Raw genomic sequence first — 21048 nt, 5'->3', positions numbered from 1 at the left:
AGCACAAAATCAGAAGATGAGATCACACAGAAAAGGACAGGTGTATTGGCTACTTTAAACAAACAAAAGCCAGCCCCCATATGCACATAAAGAAGATTGGGAAGATGTTTACATAGGTTTATTCGGGTGGTGGGTTTATAGGTGATTTACGGCCCCCTAACCCCCATTTTCTATTTAACAAATACATTTAGCGACCATAATTCCTCTTACAGTTGGGGAAATTAAAGTATAATATATAGAAAGGGAATTAAATATACCTAGTTTTGATATGACTCTTGTGAACTGACACTCAGTAGTGCTAGTATAAATGATTCAATATTTCAGAAGGGCAGTTTGACAAGGATCAAGGCCTTGAAAGGTTCCTACTCTTTGACCTAGTGATTTCACTTCTAGGACTATATATTTAGGAAATGATCAGAAATGTCAGAAAAGGTGCAAGAATGTTCATTATAGTGTAACCTTATAATAGGAAAACGGCTTATCAAATGGCTTGATAAGTTTAATAACAATTTGTTAGAGACACTTTGATTATAGAATTAATATAAATATGGAAATTATATTAACTGGTTAAAAAACAAATTCAGAGTTGATGGATTTAAATCTAGGAATTTTGTCCTAAACTGTGACATCTTTATATGGTTGTATAAATCGGCTGTGATTTTTAGAAAGAACAAACATGTCTTCTAGAAGTTTGATGTTTTTAATATAGTTATTATATGTCATTTTATGTTAATATCTACCACTAAATATTTTCTGTCTCTACAGGGAGATAATGTGCAATGAGCGTGTATCTAGGCTGAGTATCAAGTACCAAAAATTTCTTTTACTGTAGAGTTGCTTCTGTCACTTTTTTTTTCCGTTAGTAATTTCGAATTTGAAAGTTGCAATTTAATTTTAGGTTTAAAAAAAGTAATTCATATCTTCAGAGCATTTACTGTTTATCTATTGTGTTAAAGTGATAATTTTCATCACTTTCTTCAGTATTCTCTGTCTCAATTGCTCAAGCCAGAAACTTGGGAATTGTAGTACTTCTGGATACGTCATTCTTAGCTTACACTGTGTGGATCCAGTTTTTGACCAAGTCCTGCCTACCTCCAAAATATCTTGAATATTTTACCAGTTTTTTTCAATATCCACTGACACTACCCTACTCAAGGAACATTACCTTTTTCTTGAAGCATTATACTATCATCACAACTGTTTCCTCAGTCTTCCCTTGAATCAATTCATTCTTTTTTGTTTCTATTTTATTTTAAAATTTTATTGAAGATATGCATATATCATGTTTAAGAAGCCATATATTTCCATAGGAGAACAAAATATAGCACTGTCCTGTTGCTCCCACCCTTCCAGCCTCCACCCTTGAGCCCCACGCCCATCCAAGTCTCTTTGTGTTTCTTATTTGGAGGAATTTGTATGTTTTTAAGATAATATGTCTAAATGCCTATTGCTTATGATTTTTCAATTTTGGTTATGATTTATTGATTCTCTACTATAGAAGATGATTTCAGTCTCTTATTTTCTCTTCCTCTCACATTTACACAATTTACTTCCTCCTCTTTCTGTGTAGTTATGTCACAATTTTGACATGAGTAAGTAATACTGGCTCAACCATTCTTTACAAGTGTAGAGAAAGCTAAAGAACAGTTGAGCCATGATTACTTACTTAAATTTTGTTTTCCTTGAGCTAAATAACTTACTTTAGCTTTCTCTACATTTGTCACTAATTTTTCTGCCAGACGTGAATGTAGTGAGTGTGTTTTCTCAATGTGTTCAAACACTCCAGATATTGCTTCATCTTTCAGAGATGTCTCTTCGAATTTCCATCCTTGCTACTTACCATCTGGACTGTTGTTCTTAAGGTCTGCTCATTGCTTTGTCCCAGGATCTCCCTTTACTGTTTATCTGGGAATTTCCAATATTTTCTTTCTATGTTGGTTCCTCGGTTTCCTGGATCTTGTCTTCCTTTTTCTTTGCTAGTTTGTTTTGATGGAACACATATTCTACTAGCTCTCTGGTAATAGGTGCATATAAGGCAAATTCTCTGAGACTTTCATGTCTGAAAATGTCTGTGGTATACTTTCATACTTAATTGATATTTTTGTTGGATAAAGAATTCTAGGATTTTGAAGGCTTTGTTTCAGTTGTCTTTTAACTTCTAGGGTTGCTATTGAGATTTCTGACACCTTCTGATCCCTAGTTTTCTGTAGGTGATCTGTTTTTGTTTCGTTCTGTTTTTGAACTGATAGACTTTATTATTTCTTTGTCTCCAATGTGCTACAGGTTTTTGATGCTAGGCCTTGGTTTGAGTCTTCTTTTTCTTTTTTTTTTTTTTTTAATCTTTTGTAATGGGCATTAGACAGGTCTTTTGTCCTTCAAGTTCTGGAGGTATTTTCTTGAATTAGCATTTTTTTTTTTTTTTTGATAAGTTACTTTCCTCTATTTTCTCTGTATTCTCTTAAAATTCTTTTTATTATTCAGAAGTTGACTGGATTTGACTGAAGTTGACTCTTCTAATTAACATAATATTTTTGCTCCTACTTTTAGCTTATTGTTTAAAAGATATTATCACCTTTATCTCACAACTCTTCTGTTGATTTTTTAAATTTCTTGTATTATATTTTCATGTCCAAAAGTTTTGTTTTCTAAATATTTCTTATTTGTATCCTTCTGTTTTTGCCATTTAATGGGAGAAATATCTGTCTTAAAGTAATAATTATATGGTTTTGTCCTTTTCTTTTCTCAGTTTTCTTTTGTTCTCTGACCTAACTTGATTTCTTCAGAGGTTTTTCTTTTTTCCTATGGATTCTGTCTCTTTCTGGTGGTGGTGGTTGTATTACAGCAGGGTTCTTAACCTATTTTGAACCTTGAACCCTTTTGGCAAACTGAAGCTTCTGGAACTGAACGCTTCTTTAATATCAAAGGAAATCAGTCCTAATAAGATACACTTATTAAAATATTTTTTAAAATTGTTCTATGGCAATATATGTGCCTCCTTATTATCATATTAAGTAAGATTTATAGGTGATGAGATTACAACTTCAAAGTAGTGATGAGGGTGAATGATATTTTTGAGATATCTGTACCAGTTGTAATGTGCTATGAAAATATCTGTGATTTTTATTAGTGACAAAGTCACATGTATTGACAATTCTTCTATAATTTGTAGCCTGCATGTATAATTAAAAGGAACGTCATTTCATTTAGAGGTTAGTGTAAAACAAAAATTTAATTTTTTTTTTTTTTTTACCTCCAAGTTCTTGTGCCCTTTGAATTCTATTGATAGACCCTGTGGGGGATCAAACACCCCTTTATTAGAGGTTTCTTCAAATACCTGGGGTCGTTGGCTGTCAGCTCAAAGATTGAGGTACTAGAAAGCTGATTGGAAGCTCTGAATGAATGACTGGGGCTTGACAACTAGTGGGCTTCACTCTATGTTGTGGGATGCTCAGCTTTCATTGTTTGTAGATAGATTTTTCCTCTTGGGATTCAAACCTCTTGAAAGAAGAACCCATCATTCTGCATATGGAGTATAAGTCTAATTATCTGTGTTCACATAGACAAGTAATTTTGCCCTCTTATATTCTAATAAAATTTCCTTTTGTGTTTTAACTGAATGGTTATGCTATTAAATGTGTTCATATTAAATAAAACAGTTCTGGGAAAGTGCACAACTGTCTTTAATGCTTTGAAACCATTAATGCAACAGGAAAACTGGGCTATTTCCTGAATTTATATTTAATTTTCAACTTAATTTTTCAGGAGCTTTCAAGTTGTGGATGGAATAAAAAGGAAAAATACAGTTCTGCACCAAATGCGGTTGCCTTTACAAGAAGATTTAATCATGTGAGTTGCTTATAAAATTTTGATATTTAGTTTCTGAAATTCAGTTTCTCAGTTTATAATTTTCATTAAGAAATAGCTTTAAGTTTTTACATCAATTCTAGAGCATTTTCAGCCAATATCTCTTCAAATATTGTCTCTGCATGATCTCTGTTTTTTTCCTTCTGTAATTCCTATTGGAAATTTACTGGAACTTGACATTCTTTCCTACTTGTATCTTAACCTTTCATATTTCATCTATCCCTTTGTGCTCTGTTCTGCATGATTTCCTCAGATCTATATTTCAGATCACTAATTCTTTTCAGATGTGTCAAATCTGTTTCAAATCTGTGTGCTTTTACACTAGTGTCATTTTTTTTCTTATTTTTAAAATTTCTTAAATCATTTTCAACTTTTTATTTTATAATTTCTGTTATTATCCAAAGTCCTGGGAGTACTAATTCTCTGTATCTGCTGATCCTTACTCAAAATGGTTTGTTTTCTTATGATTTTGTAATTTTGAATTGAGAGCTCATGTTCATTTAAGCTTTAGCTGTGGGAATTTTGCTGCTGCCTATATTGAGGGTGTATACTGTCTAAGAGGCATTTTGTTTGCTTTTGCCAATACCAAGGGCTATTACAGAAGTAGGACTATTTTTTTATGTTATATGTTTTGGTTGGGGAACATCTGTACTGAAAGTTTAAGCTCCAAATCCAATTAAGGGCAAGTTACAAATTCTTGTGAAAGGCTTAATTTTCTCCTTCTTCTGTGTCATCTCCCTCTGTCAGTAGGTGAATTGTTTAGTCTACTTTTTCACCAAAATTGTAGCCCTTTGAAGATCCCTTAAATAGGAACAGACAGGGGACGGTAGAGGTGTGAGGCCTTATATTATGACTTCGAAGGAGTATTAAATCCCTAGTCCCTATGCTCTTGACAGGAAATCTTCCAAGGACAGCTGTAGTACCCTCTCCTTTTTTGCCTTTATTTCCTTTTTTTTTTTTTTTTCCACCTCTAGTGAAATCTTTTCTTTTCCTTTCAAGTTAGTTATACACTTTTTTAAAAATGGTTGGGGTTTAAAAATGGGGTTTATAGCAAATAGTTTCTCAAGTTATTTGGTTCACTGTATACCCAAAATGGAAATGAGTTAAAGTTTTTTTTTTAATTAGATTAAACCATTATTAAGGGGCCTAGACAAACATGTCTTATACTGAATTCCTTATTTAAGCTATTTAGAAGTTTTAAAATTTTTCTGAGGTGGTCAGAATTTATCATCACAGTAAAACTTTTTTCTTCGCCATACAAAAACATTGTAACAATACCCATAAATTTGACTTTAGATTTTTAAGCACTCATATTCTTCTCTTTTTTTTTCATATTATTCTTAAGTAAGCCAAAAGGTTGTTAGAGTCAAATATGTCACAGTGTACCAAAAGCTCTTATGCTAATCAAGATTACAGTTGATCTGTAATAAGCTCCATTACTTAGTTATTCCATTACTGTCATTTTCTCCTAGGAGGGTGTTAGGAAATCTGAAGGTAGCAAATTACAAAGGAAGTTACAGAGAGTCTTATTTTTAAAATGAGTTTCTTGTAGGACTTCCTTGGTGGCGCAGTGGTTGAGAGTCCGCCTGCCAATGCAGGGGAGACGGGTTCGTGCCCCGGTCTGGGAAGATCCCACATGCCGCAGAGCGGCTAGGCCTGTGAGCCATGACCTCTGAGCCTGTGCATCCGGAGCCTGTGCTCTGCAACAGGAGAGGCCACAACAGTGAGAGGCCCGCGTACTGCAAAAAAAAAAAAAAAAAGAGTTTCTTGTAGATAGCATATAGTTGGGTCTTCCTTTTTTTTGGTCTGGTCTGACAATCTCAGCTTTTCAATTTAGACCTAGAAAAAAATGCAAAGAGAGTTTCTGTATATCCCTAACCTCCCCTAATCTTAACATCTTAGGTAAGTATAATATAGCTATCAGAGCCTGGAAATTAACATGGGTACAATACCATTAACTAAACTAAGGGCCCTATTCAAATTTCTTCAGTATTCCCACCAATATCCTTTTTGTTGTTCCAAGATACCATTTTGGATCCCACATTGCATTTAGTTGTCACTAATTCCAACAAAAGAGTTATTTTGGAGTCTGTTTCTTTTTAATGCTTTTTCTCTTAACAGTCAACTTTGAATCTGTTTCTTTGTGTGTCTGGTAATTTTTTCAATTGTATTGTCATCATTATGGATAATATGTTATAGAGATTCTGGATTTTGTTGTCTTCTTTAGAAAATTATTGATTTTTATTTTATCAGGCAGTTAACTTGGCTGGACTCAAAGTCTAAATTCTGTCTCTCCTTGGAGAACATATTTCTCCTTGGAGAAGTCTTTCCAGATTTTATCTTTGTTTGGGCTTCTTCGAGTTTCCCTTGCATGTGCACAATTGCATGGTCAGCCAGAGATTTGGATGGAATTTTTTTTTTTTTTTTTTTTTTTGTGGTACGCAGGCCTCTCACTGTTGTGGCCTCTCCCATTGCGGAGCACAGGCTCTGGACGCGCAGGCTCAGCGGCCATTGCTCATGGGCCTAGCCGCTCCGTGGCATGTGGGGTCTTCCCGGACTGGGGCACGAACCCATGTCCCCTGCATCGGCAGGCGGACTCTCAGCCACTGTGCCACCAGGGAAGCCCCTGGATGGAGTTTTTATATAGATTTGGGGGATTTTTCTCGCCTTTCCAGAATTTCCCCGCTCACTTTCTAGCCAATTGTCCTCTGACTTTCAAAGCCATTAAGACTGTGGTCTTCTGCTTGAGTTTCTGGTGCTCCACATTGTAACTGGTGAATGTCCTCAGACAATAAACTTTATAAGTGCAATTCTCACCCAGTGCATCTTACTTTTTCCAAAGATCTGTTCTCCAGTTTCTGCCTTCTTTTGGTTCCTCTCTTGTGCTTTTAATAGTTGTTTTTATAATTTGTAATTATAATCAGATGAGCATTTCCAAAGATACCTGCTTCTCCACATTACCAGAAATGGAACTGTCCCCCATCCTTTTAAAACTATGATTTTTTATTAATTATCGAAACAGTAACATACATTGCAGGGAAACTGTAACAAGGTAGAAATTTATTAAAAGGTGCGGGGAGAAATCACCCTGAGGTGACTGTTGTTAACATTTTTAGTATATATTCTTCCATTCTTTATTTTTTTACTAATCTCATAGAAATAATGCTGTACATGTAATTTACAGTCCTATTGTCTTAACATACCATGAAATGTTATTGTATCATAAAATCATTTTGAAAACATTTTAAGTATCTGTATAATCTCCTATGACTTGACTCTTTCATAATTTTAATAATCACTCTATTTTGGCTATTTCTCTGATAACTTGTATTCATGCCTTCTGGCCAGTGGCTTCCTGATTTTTTTTTTTATTGGGGGAAGGGTTGTCTAAGTTTCTTTTAAATGTTACCTTTTGATAATCGGAAATTTGACTAATAATTGGGAATTAATGTTTTTAGGAATGATAATGATTTTAGGTTATGTTTATAAAAATACTCCTTTTAGAAAATATTTATAGATGCAATTATATATTGTCCATGATTTGCTTCACAGTATTAATGGGGCACTTGAGGGTAGAGTGAGGGTGGAGGTGAGAAAGCTTGGCCATATCTTGGTTGTTGAAGCCAGTTGATGTGTACTGGGGACTTCAGTACTATCATCTGTTAGTTCAGTATACATTTAAAGATTTCCATGATAAAAAATTAAGAAACTGTCTTTAAAAGCTTAACATATGTTTGGCTGCAAATAAAAGGTTTTCATAATGCTTTTATATGATTATAAAACCCTGAATAAAGCAACTAGAGTTAAAAATAGCCTATGAATAAAATTTTTCCAGGATTTACTTCTTAATGAAATATTTGATACATTTTTAAGAATGTGTTAAATGTTTGTTTGAATCTTATGAAATTGCCAATGTTTGACCATTTTTAGGCTACAAAACTGGCAAGTTCGTATGGTTAATCTAATATATATTAGGAAATATTCTGATAAACAACTGTGAATTCACCACCTAAACTAAGAAATAGAATATTACCAAAACTGTTGAAGTATTTTACATATTCTTTGTTCTATCCTCAATTAAGGGGGGTAACCATTATCTAAAAATTTTTATTTTCTTCTATCTTTTGTATTTTTTTAAACTTGATTTAAAAAAAATTTTAACTCGTCTCATAATTCCCATATATATAGATTTACCAGAAATATTTGTACCCCTAAACAGCATGTTGTATATCTTGCTTGTTTTTCATCTTTGAAAAATATATCATCAGACTATATGTAGTCTTCTCTGGATGCCTTTTTTCACTTGTGTGTTTCTCTGCCATATCCATGGTCATGTATGTAGCTCTCGTTCATTGTACTTTCAGTGCTATCTTCTAGCGTTTCATTGCATGAATGTATCAGAAAGAATTTATTATTCTTTTGAGGATGGACATGAGATGTGTCTCCTAATTTTTTGCTGTTATGAAGTATGTTGCTCTGAATATTCTAAGAGTCTTTTTGGTACCCATGTGCAGTAGTTTCTTAGGCAGCGGCTTTCAAACTTTTTGACTATGACCCACAATAAGATGAAATATTTTACATTTCAACCCAATACAGAAATTAAAGTTTTCTGAAATAATATTTACTTGTATTAGATAATATGTACTTTGATCTTTCTCTGCAAAAAAAAAAGCAGTTGAAAAACATTGCTGCTTAGACTTACTAAACTGATACCATAAAGTGGGTGAAAAACACTGATTTGTTTGAAAAAATATGTGCCTAGATGTAAAATTTGTGTCATAAAGAGTATATCCATGTTTAACTACACAAGACAGTGTCTAATTTTTTTTCCAAAATGATGGTACCAAATTTGCATTGAGCTTTCATTACTGCATATCCTTGTCAACATTTGGTATCATCAAACTTTGCAATCTGGTATAAAATGACTTCAGCTTTCATTCTCATTCAACTAAATATTTATTAAGCTCCTACATTGGTCTTGATGTTTGGGATATATTAGTGAATAAGAAAAACAGAGACCACTCTCTTCGTGTACCTTTTCATTCTAGTTCTTCCTAATTTTAATTTCACATATTTCTTTTTTCATTTTCAGAAGTTCTATCATTTTTAGATCTCTCCAGTCATTTGTATTATTCTCTTATTTCCTACTTTAAATCACTTATTGTAAAATAAAACATGGATACAAAAAAACACACAAAACAAATATATGGTTTAATGAAGTTTTACTAACTACTCTACAAACTCCTCCAAGTGCCTCATCTCAGTCCACACCCTTTCTTCTTCCAGCAATACCCACTGTCTTGACTTTTATAGTTCCCACTGTCTGGTGTTTTGTGGTTTTATCACATAAATGTGATCGCTAGTTTAACCTTGCCAGTATTTTTTAATTTGTTAAATGTTTACCACTATTTTTTTTGAATTTTTGAATTTTATTTTATTTATTTTTTTATATAGCAGGTTCTTATTAGTCATCAACTTTATACACATCAGTGTATAAACTTCAATCCCAATCGCCCAATTCAGCACACCACCATCCCCACCCCACCATGGCTTTCCCCCTTGGTGTCCATACATTTGTTCTCTACATCTGTGTCTCAACTTCTGCCCTGCAAACCGGTTCATCTGTATCAGTTTTCTACGTTCCACATACATGCGTTAATATACGATATTTGTTTTTCTCTTTCTAACTTACTTCACTCTGTATGACAGTCTCTAGGTCCATCCACGTCTCAACAAATGACTCAATTTCATTCCTTTTTATGGCTGAGTAATAATCCATTGTATATATGTACCACAACTTCTTTATCCATTCGTCTGGCGATGGGCGTTTAGGCTGCTTCCCTGACGTGGCTATTGTGAAGAGTACTGCAGTGAACATTGGGGTGCATGTGTCTTTTTGAATTATGGTTCTCTCTGGATATATGCTCAGTAGTAGAATTGCTGGATCATATGATAATTCTATTTTTAGTTTTTTAAGGAAACTTCATACTGTTCTCCATAGTGGCTGTATCAACTTACATTCCCACCAACAGTGCAAGAGGGTTCCCTTTTCTCCACACCCTCTCCAGCATTTGTTGTTTGTAAATTTTCTGATGATGCCCATTCTAACTGGTGTGAGGTGATACCTCATTGTAGTTTTGATTTGCATTTCTCTAATAATTAGTGATGTTGAGCAGCTTTTCATGTGCTTCTTGGCCATCTGTATGTCTTCTTTGGAGAAATGTCTATTTAGGTCTTCTGCCCATTTTTGGATAGGGTTGTTTGTTTCTTTGATATTGAGCTGCATGAGCTGTTTATGTATTTTGGAGATTAATCCTTTGTCCATTGCTTCATTTGCAAATATTTCTCCCATTCTGAGGGTTGCCTTTTCATCTTGTTTATGGTTTCCTTTGCTGTGAAAAAGCTTTGAAGTTTCATTAGATATGATTTGTTTATTTTTGTTTTTATTTCCATTACTTTAAGAGGTGGATCAAAAAGATCTCACTGTGATTTATGTCAAAGAATATTCTTCCTATGTTTTCCTGTAAGAGTTTTATAGTGTCTGGTCTTACATTTAGGTCTTGAACCCATTTTGAGTTTATTTTTGTGTATGGTGTTAGGGAGTGTTCTAATTTCATTCTTTTACATGTAGCTGTCCAGTTTTCCCAGCACCACTTATTGAAGAGACTGTCTTTTCTCCATATCCTTGCCTCCTTTGTCATGGATTATTTGACCATAGGTGTGTGGGTTTATCTCTGGGCTTTCTGTCTTGTTCCATTGATCTATGTTTCTGTTTTTGTGCCAGTACCATATTGTCTTGATTACTGTAGCTTTGTAGTATAGTCTGAAGTCAGGGAGTCTGATTCCTCCAGCTCCATTTTTTTACCTCAAGACTGTATTGGCTATTCGGGGTCTTTTGTGTCTCCATAGAAATTTTAAGATTTTTTTCTCCTAGTTCTGTAAAAAATGCCATTGGTAATTTGATAGGGATTGTATAGAATCTGTAGATTGCTTTGGGTAGTATAGTCATTTTCGCAATATGGATTCTTCCAATCCAAGAACATGGTGTATCTCTCCATCTGTTGGTATCGTCTTTAATTTCTTTCATCAGTGTCTTATAGTTTTCTGCATACAGGTCTTTTGTCTCCCTAGGTAGGTTTATTCCTGGATGTTTTATTCTTTTTGTTGCAGTGGTAAATGGAAGTGTTCCCTTAATTTCTCTTTCAGATTTTTCATCATTAGTGTATAGGAATGCAAGAGATTTCTTTGCATTAATTTTGTATCCTGCAACTTTACCAAATTCATTGATTAGCTCTAGTAGTTTTCTGGTGGCATTTATAGGATTCTCTATGTATAGTATCACGTCATCTGCAAACAGTGACAGCCTTTCTTCTTCTTTTCCCATTTGTATTCCTTTTATTTCTTTTCCTTCTCTGATTGCCATGGCTAGGACTTCCAAAACTATGCTGAATAATAGTGGTGAGAGTGGACATCCTTGTCTTGTTCCTGATCGTAGAGGAAATGCTTTCAGTTTTTCACCATTGAGAATGATGTTTGCTGTGGGTTTGTCATACATGGCCTTTATTATGTTGAGGTAGGTTCCCTCTCTGCCCACCTTCTGGAGCATTTTTATCATAAATGGGTGTTGAATTTTGTGCATCTGTTAAGATGATCATATGGTTTTTATTTCTTCAATTTGTTAATATGGTGTATCACATGGATTGATTTGTGTATATTGAAGAATCCTTGCATCCCTGGGATAAATCCCACTTGATCATGGTGTATGATCCTTTTAATGTGTTGTTGGATTCTGTTTGCTAGTATTTTGTTGAGGATTTTTGCATCTATATTCATCAGTGATATTGGTCTGTAATTTTCTCTTTTTGTAGTATCTTTCTCTGATTTTGGTATCAGGGTGATGGTGGCCTCATAGAATGAGTTTGGGAGTGTTTCTTCCTCCACAGTTTTTTGGAAGAGTTTGAGAAGGATGGGTGTTAGCTCTTCTCTAAATGTTTGATAGAATTCACCTGTGAAGCCATCTGGTCTGGGACTTTTGTTTGTTGGAAGATTTTTAATTCCAGTTTCAATATCAGTGCTTGTGATTGGTCTGTCCATATTTTCTATTTCTTCCTGGTTCAGTCTTGGAAGGTTATACCTTTCTAAGATTTTGTCCATTTCTTCCAGGTTGTCCATTTTGTTGGCATAGAGTTGCTTGTAGTAGTCTCTTAGGATGCTTTGTATTTCTGCGGTGTCTGTTGTAACTTTTCCTTTTTCATTTCTAATTTTATTGATTTGAGTCCTCTCCCTCTTTTTCTTGATGAGTCTGGCTAATGGTTTATCAGTTTTGTTTATCTTCTCAAAGAACCAGCTTTTAGTTTTATTGATCTTTGCTCTTGTTTTCTTTGTTTCTATTTCATTTATTTCTGCTCTGATCTTTATGATTTCTTTCCTTCTGCTAACTTTGGGTTTTGTTTGTTCTTCTTTCTCTAGTTCCTTTAGGTGTAAGGTTAGATTGTTTATTTGAGATTTTTCTTGTTTCTTGAGGTAGGCTTGTATAGCTATAAACTTCCCTCTTAGAACTGCTTTTGCTGCATCCCATAGGTTTTGCATCATCGTGTTTTCATTGTCATTTGTCTCTAGGTATTTTTTGATTTCCTCTTTGATTTCTTCAGTGATCTCTTGGTTATTTAGTAATGTATTTTTTAGCCTCCATGTGTTTCTGTTTTTTACATTTTTTTCCCTGTAATTCATTTCTAATCTCATAGCGTTGTGGCCAGAAAAGATGCTTGATATGATTTCAATTTTCTGAAATTTACTGAGGCTTGATTTGTGAACCAAGATGTGATCTATCCTGGAGAATGTTCCATGTGCACTTGAGAAGAAAGTGTAATCTGCTGTTTTTGAATGGAATGTCCTATAAATATAAATTAAATCTATCTGGTCTGTTGTGTCATTTATAGCTTCTGAAAATGAAGCTTTACAATGAAATTTATTTTCATTTTGGATGATCTGTCCATTGGTGTAAGTGAGGTGTTAAAGTCCCCCACTATTATTGTGTTACTGTCGATTTCCTCTTTTATAGCTGTTAGCAGTTGCTTAATGTATTGAGGTGCTCCTCTGTTGGGTGCATGTATATTTATAATTGTTATATCTTCTTCTTGGATTGATCCCTTGATCATTATGTAGTGTCCTTCCTTGTCTCTTGTAACATTCTTTATTTTAAAGTCTAGTTTATGTGATATGAGTATAGCTACTCCAGCTTTCTTTTGATTTCCATTTGCATGGAATATCTTTTTCCATCCCCTCACTTTCAGTCTGTATGTGTCCCTAGGTCTGACGTGGGTCTCTTGTAGACAGCGTATATATGGGTCTTGTTTTTGTATCCATTCAGCAGGCCTGTGTCTTTTGGTTGGAGCATTTAATCCATTCACATTTAAGGTAATTATTGATGTGTATGTTCCTTCGACCATTTTCTTAATTGTTTTGTGTTTGTTTTTGTAGGTCCTTTTCTTCTCTTGTGTTTCCCACTTAGGGAACTTCCTTTAGCATTTGTTGTAGAGCTGGTTTGTTGGTGCTGAATTCTCTTAGCTTTTGCTTGTCTGTAAAGCTTTTGATTTCTCCTTTGAATCTGAATGAGATGCTTGCCAGGTAGAGTAATTTTGGTTGTAGGTTCTTCCCTTTCATCAGTTTAAGTATATCATGACACTCCCTTCTGGCTTGTAAAGTTTCTGCTGAGAAATCAGCTGTTAACCTTATGGGAGTTCCCTTGTATGTTATTTGTCGTTTTTCCATTGCTGCTTTCAATAATTTTTCTTTGTCTTTAATTTTTGCCAATTTGATTACTCTGTGTCTCTGCGTGTTTCTCCTTGGGTTTATCCTGTATGGGACTCGCTGCGCTTCCTGGACTTGGGTGGCTATTTCCCATGTTAGGGAAGTTTTCGACTATAAACTCTTCAGATATTTTCTCTGGTCCTTTCTCTCTCTCTTCTCCTTCTGGGACCCCTATAATGCGAATGTTGCTGTGTTTAATGTTGTCCCAGAGGTCTCTTAGGCTGTCTTCATTTCTTTTCATTCTTTTTTTCTTTTTTCTGTTCCACAGCAGTGAATTCCACCATTCTGTCTTCTAGGTCACTTATCTGTTCTTCTGCCTCAGTTATTCTGCTATTTATTCCTTTTAGTGTAGATTTCATTTCAGTTATTGTATTGTTCATCTCTGTTTGTTTGTTCTTTAATTCTTCTAGGTCTTTGTTAAACATTTCTTGCATCTTCTTGATCTTTGTCTCCATTCATTTTCTGAGGTCCTGGATCATTCTCACTATCATTATTCTGAATTCTTTTTCTGGAAAGTTGCCTATGTCCACTTGGTTTAGTTGTTTTTCTGGGGTTTTATCTTGTTCCTTCATCTGGTGCATAGCTCTCTGCCTTTTCATCTTGTCTATCTTTTTGTGAATGTGGTTTTTGTTCCACAGGCTGTAGGATTGTAGTTCTTGCTTCTGCTCTCTGCCCTCTGGTGGATGAGGCTATCTAAGAGGCTTGTGTAAGTTTCCTGATGGGAGGGACTGGTCATGTGTGGAGCCTGGTGTTGCTCTGGTGGGCAGAGCTCAGTAAAACTTTAATCGCTTGTCTGCTGATGGGTGGGGCTGTGTTCCCTCCCTGTTGGTTGTTTGGCCTGAGGCAACCCAACACTGGAGCCTACCTGGCCTCTTTAGTGGGGCTAATGATAGACTATGGGGGCGCTAACACCAAGGAGTACTTCCCAGAACTTCTGCTGCCAGTGTCCTTGTCCCCATGGTGAGCCAGAGCCACCACCCCCACCCCCCCGCCTCTGCAGGAGACCCTCCAACACTAGCCGGTGGTGTGGTTCAGTCTCCCCTAGGGTCACTGCTCCTTCCCCTGGCTCCCGATGTGCACACTGCTTTGTGTATGCCCTCCAAGAGTGGAGTCTCTGTTTCCCCCAGTCCTGTCGAAGTCCTGCAATCAGATCCCACTAAGCTTCAAAGTCTGATTCTCTAGGAATTCATCCTCCCGTTGCCGGACCCCAGGTTGGGAAGCCTGACGTGGGGCTCAGAACCTTCACTCCAGTGGGTGGACTTCTGTGGTATAATTGTTCTCCCATTTGTGAGTCACCCACCCAGCGATTAAGGGATTTGATTTTTATTGTGTTTGCACCCCTCCTACCATCTCATTACACCTTCTCCTTTGTCTTTGCATATGGGATATCTTTTTTGGTGAGTTCAGTGTCTTCCTGTCAATGATTGTCCAGCAGCTAGTTGTGATTCTGGTGTTCTCACAAGAGGGAGTGAGAGCACATCCTTCTACTCCACCATCTTGGTTCCTCTCTCCACCACTTCTTAATTTACAGTTTCTCCCTTTATCCTTTTCCTTACTATTTACCTGTGGAGGAACCTCTAGAGTCTCCCACAGTCTAGACTGCATTCAGTGCAGTTTAATATGTTCTGTGTTTTCTAGAAATTAGCTTCTGGTTCCAAAGGTTCAGTTGGGTTCAGTGCCTTTGGCAAGAGTCTGGGTTGTGTTGGGTTTTTTCATCAGGTCTGTTTCTTGATGTTAGCAGTTGTCTAGATCCATTATTTGAGGTTGTTAAAAAGTGAATTCTCATTTCATTCTTTTTTATTTATTAGTGGGAATGCTTTTATAAAGAGACATTTTTCCCTCATCTAGTATTTGCATACCCAGAGGTCCATTTCCTATGGCAAGGAAGGATAAATATTGGATTTTTTTCTCTTTATTTAGCAGTTCTGAAGATAATGAATTGGTGTTGTCATTTAACGAAGACCAAGTAGTTTATTTTAATTTTATTTTGAACTCATAAATGTAAACAAAGATGATGTGTTTCAACCCATTGCAATTATTACCCTTATTGAAACTCACATTGTCCCATCTTTGCCCAATGGAAGTCTCTTCAGGTTGGCAGACCCTAGTAATCTTGTTAACAGTTTCTTTGCTATTTGTGTGGAAAGATGTTGCATGTTCATTTTGTCCATCACCTGCCCTCTGCCTGGAATCAACATTTCTTTAATAAACCTTGGTTTCTTATAGTGGGAAATGGACCTGGGTGCTAAAAATGCTCATTGCTACTAGGGTGACCATAATTTCTAGGCCATTTCAGCAGATATAGCTAGGATATCTATATATCATACACACACAAATATTTAAAGATAAAATATCTCATGAATTCTTATTAATACTTCTAATTCAAATTCAGGACCAGAGTTTTACTTCACCTCTTCCATATTATATCTGCATATCCTTTCTTCCATACCCACAATCTGGTTTTCAGGGAACACAGGGCATGATACAGTATCCTGTGTGACTCATTTGCTTTAGCCTACATAACAAGTAACAGTCTCAGAATAACAATACTAATACCAATAATATTCCTATAAAGAGGTAACTATATGTTTTGCAAATGTTGTATTTTTTATAATTGTATATATTGTCTGGGCATATAGGCATTATATAACGTACTCTCCTTCTTTTAACCCTCGTTACTCTTATTTCTGTGAATAAGTGCATATTTAATGCTCACTACCATCCTCATGTTGATGTTTCTCTAGTCATTTGACTGTCTGAAACTCGTTCTCCAGGAAATTACTTGGGAAGGGTTCATCGGAACAGTAATTCTTGAGTTTTTTACATGTTGACAAGTTTGCCTGTCCTTTGTATGAAATTTTCTTTCTTGATAATATTTGATATAGTACTCCATTTTTTTTCTGGCAGAGTGTTGCTATTGAAAAGTCTGATGATAATTAAATTTTCTTTTCCCTAAAAATCACTTTCTCTTTTTGTCTCGGCCTAAAGATTTTTTTCCTCTAAGTCCAGTAATTTCATTAATCTATGCCTCAGTGTTGATCATTCTGGGGCAGTGTTCTCAGGTGTGGTTGGCTTTAGCTGGGACTTTCAACTGGGGAGCACCTACACTTAGCCTTTCTGGCATGGTGCTCTCAGGGTAGTTGGACTTCTTACATGGTAGTTTAGGAGTCCCAGAGAGAATGTTCCAGCAATCAAGGCAGGGGCTGCATGTTCTTTTATGACCTTTTCCTGGAAGCCAGCATCAGTTTTGTTAATTTTCTGTTTCTTGAAGCAGTCATGAGCTTGTCTAGGTTCAATGAGAGGTGACATACACCCCAACTTTCAATGTGAAGAGTGACAAAGAATTTGTGGCCATGTTTTTAATTTTATTTTTACTTTTATTTTTTTTAATTAAAAAATTTTTTATTGAAGTATAGCTGATTTACAATATTGTGTTAGTTTCAGGTGTACAGCAAAGTGAATCTGTTACACAAATACATATATCCGCTCTTTTTTAGATTCTTTTTTTTTAATTACCGTAGTATTTGACATAAAATTTAATTAAATCAATGATTATGCAGTTTAGATTGAATCGTAATTAATATTTGCTAAGGTTGTTAAAATATCTAAAGTATAACTTTAGATATACTGTAGAAGTAAACTTTATTAGAATCAGGGATAATTATTGCCATTAGTAGCTCAAGTATAGTAACAAATATAAAGATGGCTTGGTAAAATATATACATTTTACATTTACACATTTGTTTAGAGGTGAAAGTTGTAAGTAAAATCTAAAATATTTCTCACTAAGAAAAGGTGACAAAATATCAGGCAGTGGCTTTATCCTTTGCACTAAGATTTCTAACTGCATCCTGTTTTTAGGTTTGTATAATTTTGAACCAACTGATAGTGCTTTGATTTTGCTTTCATAGTACATGAATATGTTACATACATATTACTTTATATCATATGATAAGCCCACTATTTTCACCAGAGTAGAGCATTTTAGTAATGTTACAGATCTAGTCAGCATTCTGATGAATGATTTTTAATGTTTTTTAAAAGAAATCTTGAAAATGGTTTCATTGAATTAGAAAACATTACATAATTTTAAAAATACAATTTTAATTTTAGAATGACTTAGATGTATTTTTCTTTATGATATTTTATTTCATTTTATTCATACCAGTAAAACTGTACTTGAGATTCTTTACACTTATGATTCTACTCAATGTAAATAAAATGGCAGCATGGGATTACACAGCCACAGTAAAACATACTATAGCATGTTTTACAATGTCTGATCTTAGAGCTTGTCTATTTCTGCCAAAGTGTTTCAAAATACAGCAGAAAACACTTTTATAGTGCTCATGTTGCATCACTCTGGTGTTATTGCATTCTCTTTTCCTTCAAAATTTGTATTAGCTTTTATAAATTAAAAATTGTAGTGATGTTTTTATGTGTGTGTACACACTTATATACATTTCTGTATCTGTCTGTGTATATATGAAGTGTATGCAACATTTGAAGATTGTTTATGTCCTGGCGGTGAATCAAGGGAAAGAGAAAGTATTTTTTTTTAACAGCTATCTGTTTCTCAAATAGCTCTTGTCATTAATTTGATCCTAGTAAGTAAAGAATCTTGCTATTCAACTATTTTTAATTTCTATTTGCAGGTAAGCTTTTGGGTTGTTAGAGAGATTCTTCATGCTCAAACATTAAAAATTAGAGCAGAAGTTTTGAGCCACTATATTAAAACTGCTAAGGTAAGACAAACTTGTGTTTCTATTTTTGAGTTTAATCATTTAGCAACGCTTGTAAGTAAATGTTTGCCTGTGACACTATGTTCACTTTTTATCGACCCTAGAAAATATGGCCTACTGACTAATATAAGTCTGTTTTTTAAATTGAATGCCTGTTTCCTTTGCCTTTTCTTTTATTCCTCCTGTCTTCCTCCCCTTTCTTTTATACTTTTCCTCCCTCTCTCAGAGAAGCTGAATTACATAATATTTGACTGGGCAGAGGTCAGATTATGATGAAGTTTAATATTTATAAAATACTGGTCTATTCTGCAGGCGATTGAAAAAGCCTTATAGGATTAAGTAGGAAAATACGTATCAATTATTTGCCTTTGAAATAGATCACTCTGCCAACCATATGGAGAATGATAAGACTTTATTTTTTTTTAAATAGTATAAATGAGGATGTTAACCAAATACCTTAATTGAGCAACGTAGATAATAGATGCAGCAAGAGAAATAAAACATGGATTTCAAGGATAGTCAAAATTTAGAGAGGAGGATGGAATAGAACATTCAAGATTTTATTAAAATTTGTAACAACTCCAAATTTATGTTAACTAAAAAGAGGTATAATTGTAACCATATCCGTCATTATTCTTATAATAAATGCATAACTTATCTCACCTGTGAACAAAGATGGAATAAAATGAGGATATCATTTTTACAATTGTAAATTATTGTAAAAATGTAATTATTGTAAGTCATAACTCTTCCATATTTCCCCCTTGAGCACCTTGGAACAATTGTATTCTAACATTCTATGGCACTAGGTGGCAGAGCTAGCCTTCTGAAAATTTGATATTTTGCAGAAGTGTCATAAAATTTTTAAAAACATTCTTTGTGATATGTTAGATAAATATTGGGTTTTAGCTAATAGAAGTCCATGACTTTTCTCCATAGATCCTGAATTTGCATTATTGTTTTCTGGTATTTTTGTTAGTTTTTTTTTTTATGTACTTGTTGTATGTTCCACTCAGAACCACCAAATTTTGTCCATCAAACCTGCCATTATCCTCATCAAATAATCATTTAATTCCAATTCAGACTCTTAGGCTTTGAGTTATTTTTGACGGTGTTTACTTTCATCTCAAGCCCTAAATTCATAATTTTTTTGTCTCATTTCTGTCTCTTAAATCCCTGTAGTTAGACTCGCCTTCTGTATTCAGTTTGTTATAAAACTGGCAGGTCTTTCTCTTCTTTTAGTAGGTTGTTTCAGTTACGGTTCTGTAGAGACAGAAAAAAAAAATACACACACACATATATATATGTATATAATGTATAAAAAGATTTAAGGAATTATCTCGTGTGATTAGGTGGGGGGAAACGCAAATCTGAAATCTGTAGGGCAGACAGCCTAGAAACTTGGGCAGGAGTTTCTAGATTTTTGCTGTTATAAGTACCACTGCTTATAAAGCATTCATGTGTGAGTCTCTTGGTGCTCAACTGCAGGTTAAAGCCCTAGAAATATAGGGAGAAAAGACAAATTTATCTTCAAAGAAATGACAGTTACACCACTAACTTTCATTGAATCTGGTGAAAAATAACATTTTTTGTGTGTTGGCTGTTTAGGTTTTCTCTCCTGAAATGTCTGTTCAAGATCTTTGAACAATTTTCTATTATAGTATTGGTCTTTGATTTTTATAGCAGTTTTAAAAATATAATTCCAGATACTAAAGTTCTTTGCTATATTCTTTGCATACATCTTCCTATTTGTGACTTGTCTTATAACTCTTTTCATGTTATCTTTTGATATAGATGCTCTTAATTTTAATAGTCAAATGTATTAATCTGTAACTTTCATTTTCTGATTTAAGAATATCTCACTTAAATATCTTACTCTCACCTCTGAGAATATCAAAGATTTTCTCTTATATTATTCTTTAAAAGTTGTACAGCTTTGATTTTGATATTTAATTCATCTGAAATTTTAGATATAATATGTAGGAATTATGGATTCCAGTTCATATTTTTCCATATGAATAATCCTGTTGGCACCATTTTTTAAATCTTTTTAAAAAGTTCTCTTTCTTTTGTCTGGAAGCATTGTTATGTCATCCTTGTTCTTGAAAAATGCTATTCCAGACTTACAGTTGTTTTTGTTTTTAATTTACTCTACTTGGGATTTCTTGAACTTACTAGCCCTGGGAATTAGTGTCTTTTGGTAATTTGAGAAAATAATCCACCATTATCTCTCATATTGTTTCTACCCCATTGTTTTTTATCATGTCCGTCTGAAGCTCCATTAAGATAAATGTTGGCCTTTTTTGCTCTTCCTTTGATGTCTCTTTACCTTTTATTTCACATTTTTTAAAAGACCCTTTGGCTTTTATGTTGCTTTCTAGATAATGCCTTCATTTTTAATCTTCATTTTATTTGAGACTAATACCTGATGTTCTCCATTTGTGAATTATTATTTCCTTGTATTTATCCTTTTCCTTTTTTTCTCTTACTTGAGTTCATATTTCTTGAAATTTTATGGGGGTTCTTTGAGACCTGAGTTAAGGTGGTATTAGTTAGGGTTCTTCAGAGGAATAGAACCCTTCACTTTGCCTTGGTTTTCATATTCAGAACAGGCCATTTTTGCCTTGGAGTC

The 21048-nt window shown here is 34.5% G+C and overlaps 1 protein-coding gene across 4 annotated transcripts in view; it reads left to right on the top strand.

The window, feature by feature from the left end:
* The window catches only part of RALGPS2 (Ral GEF with PH domain and SH3 binding motif 2), a 322932-nt gene that overhangs the window by 210730 nt on the left and 91154 nt on the right, over nt 1–21048 (top strand). For all 4 annotated transcript variants that reach the window (XM_019952266.3, XM_019952267.3, XM_019952269.3 and 1 more), the window contains 2 exons: nt 3763–3846; nt 18330–18419. In XM_019952266.3, the coding sequence (XP_019807825.1) occupies nt 3763–3846; nt 18330–18419 (174 nt within the window). The remainder of the gene's footprint in view (nt 1–3762; nt 3847–18329; nt 18420–21048) is intronic.

Source organism: Tursiops truncatus, chromosome 1 (assembly GCF_011762595.2).
Source record: "Tursiops truncatus isolate mTurTru1 chromosome 1, mTurTru1.mat.Y, whole genome shotgun sequence".
Taxonomy (NCBI): domain Eukaryota; kingdom Metazoa; phylum Chordata; class Mammalia; order Artiodactyla; family Delphinidae; genus Tursiops; species Tursiops truncatus.
The sequence above is the reverse complement of the archived record's forward strand: the minus strand, read 5'-3'. Positions and strand labels throughout refer to the sequence as shown.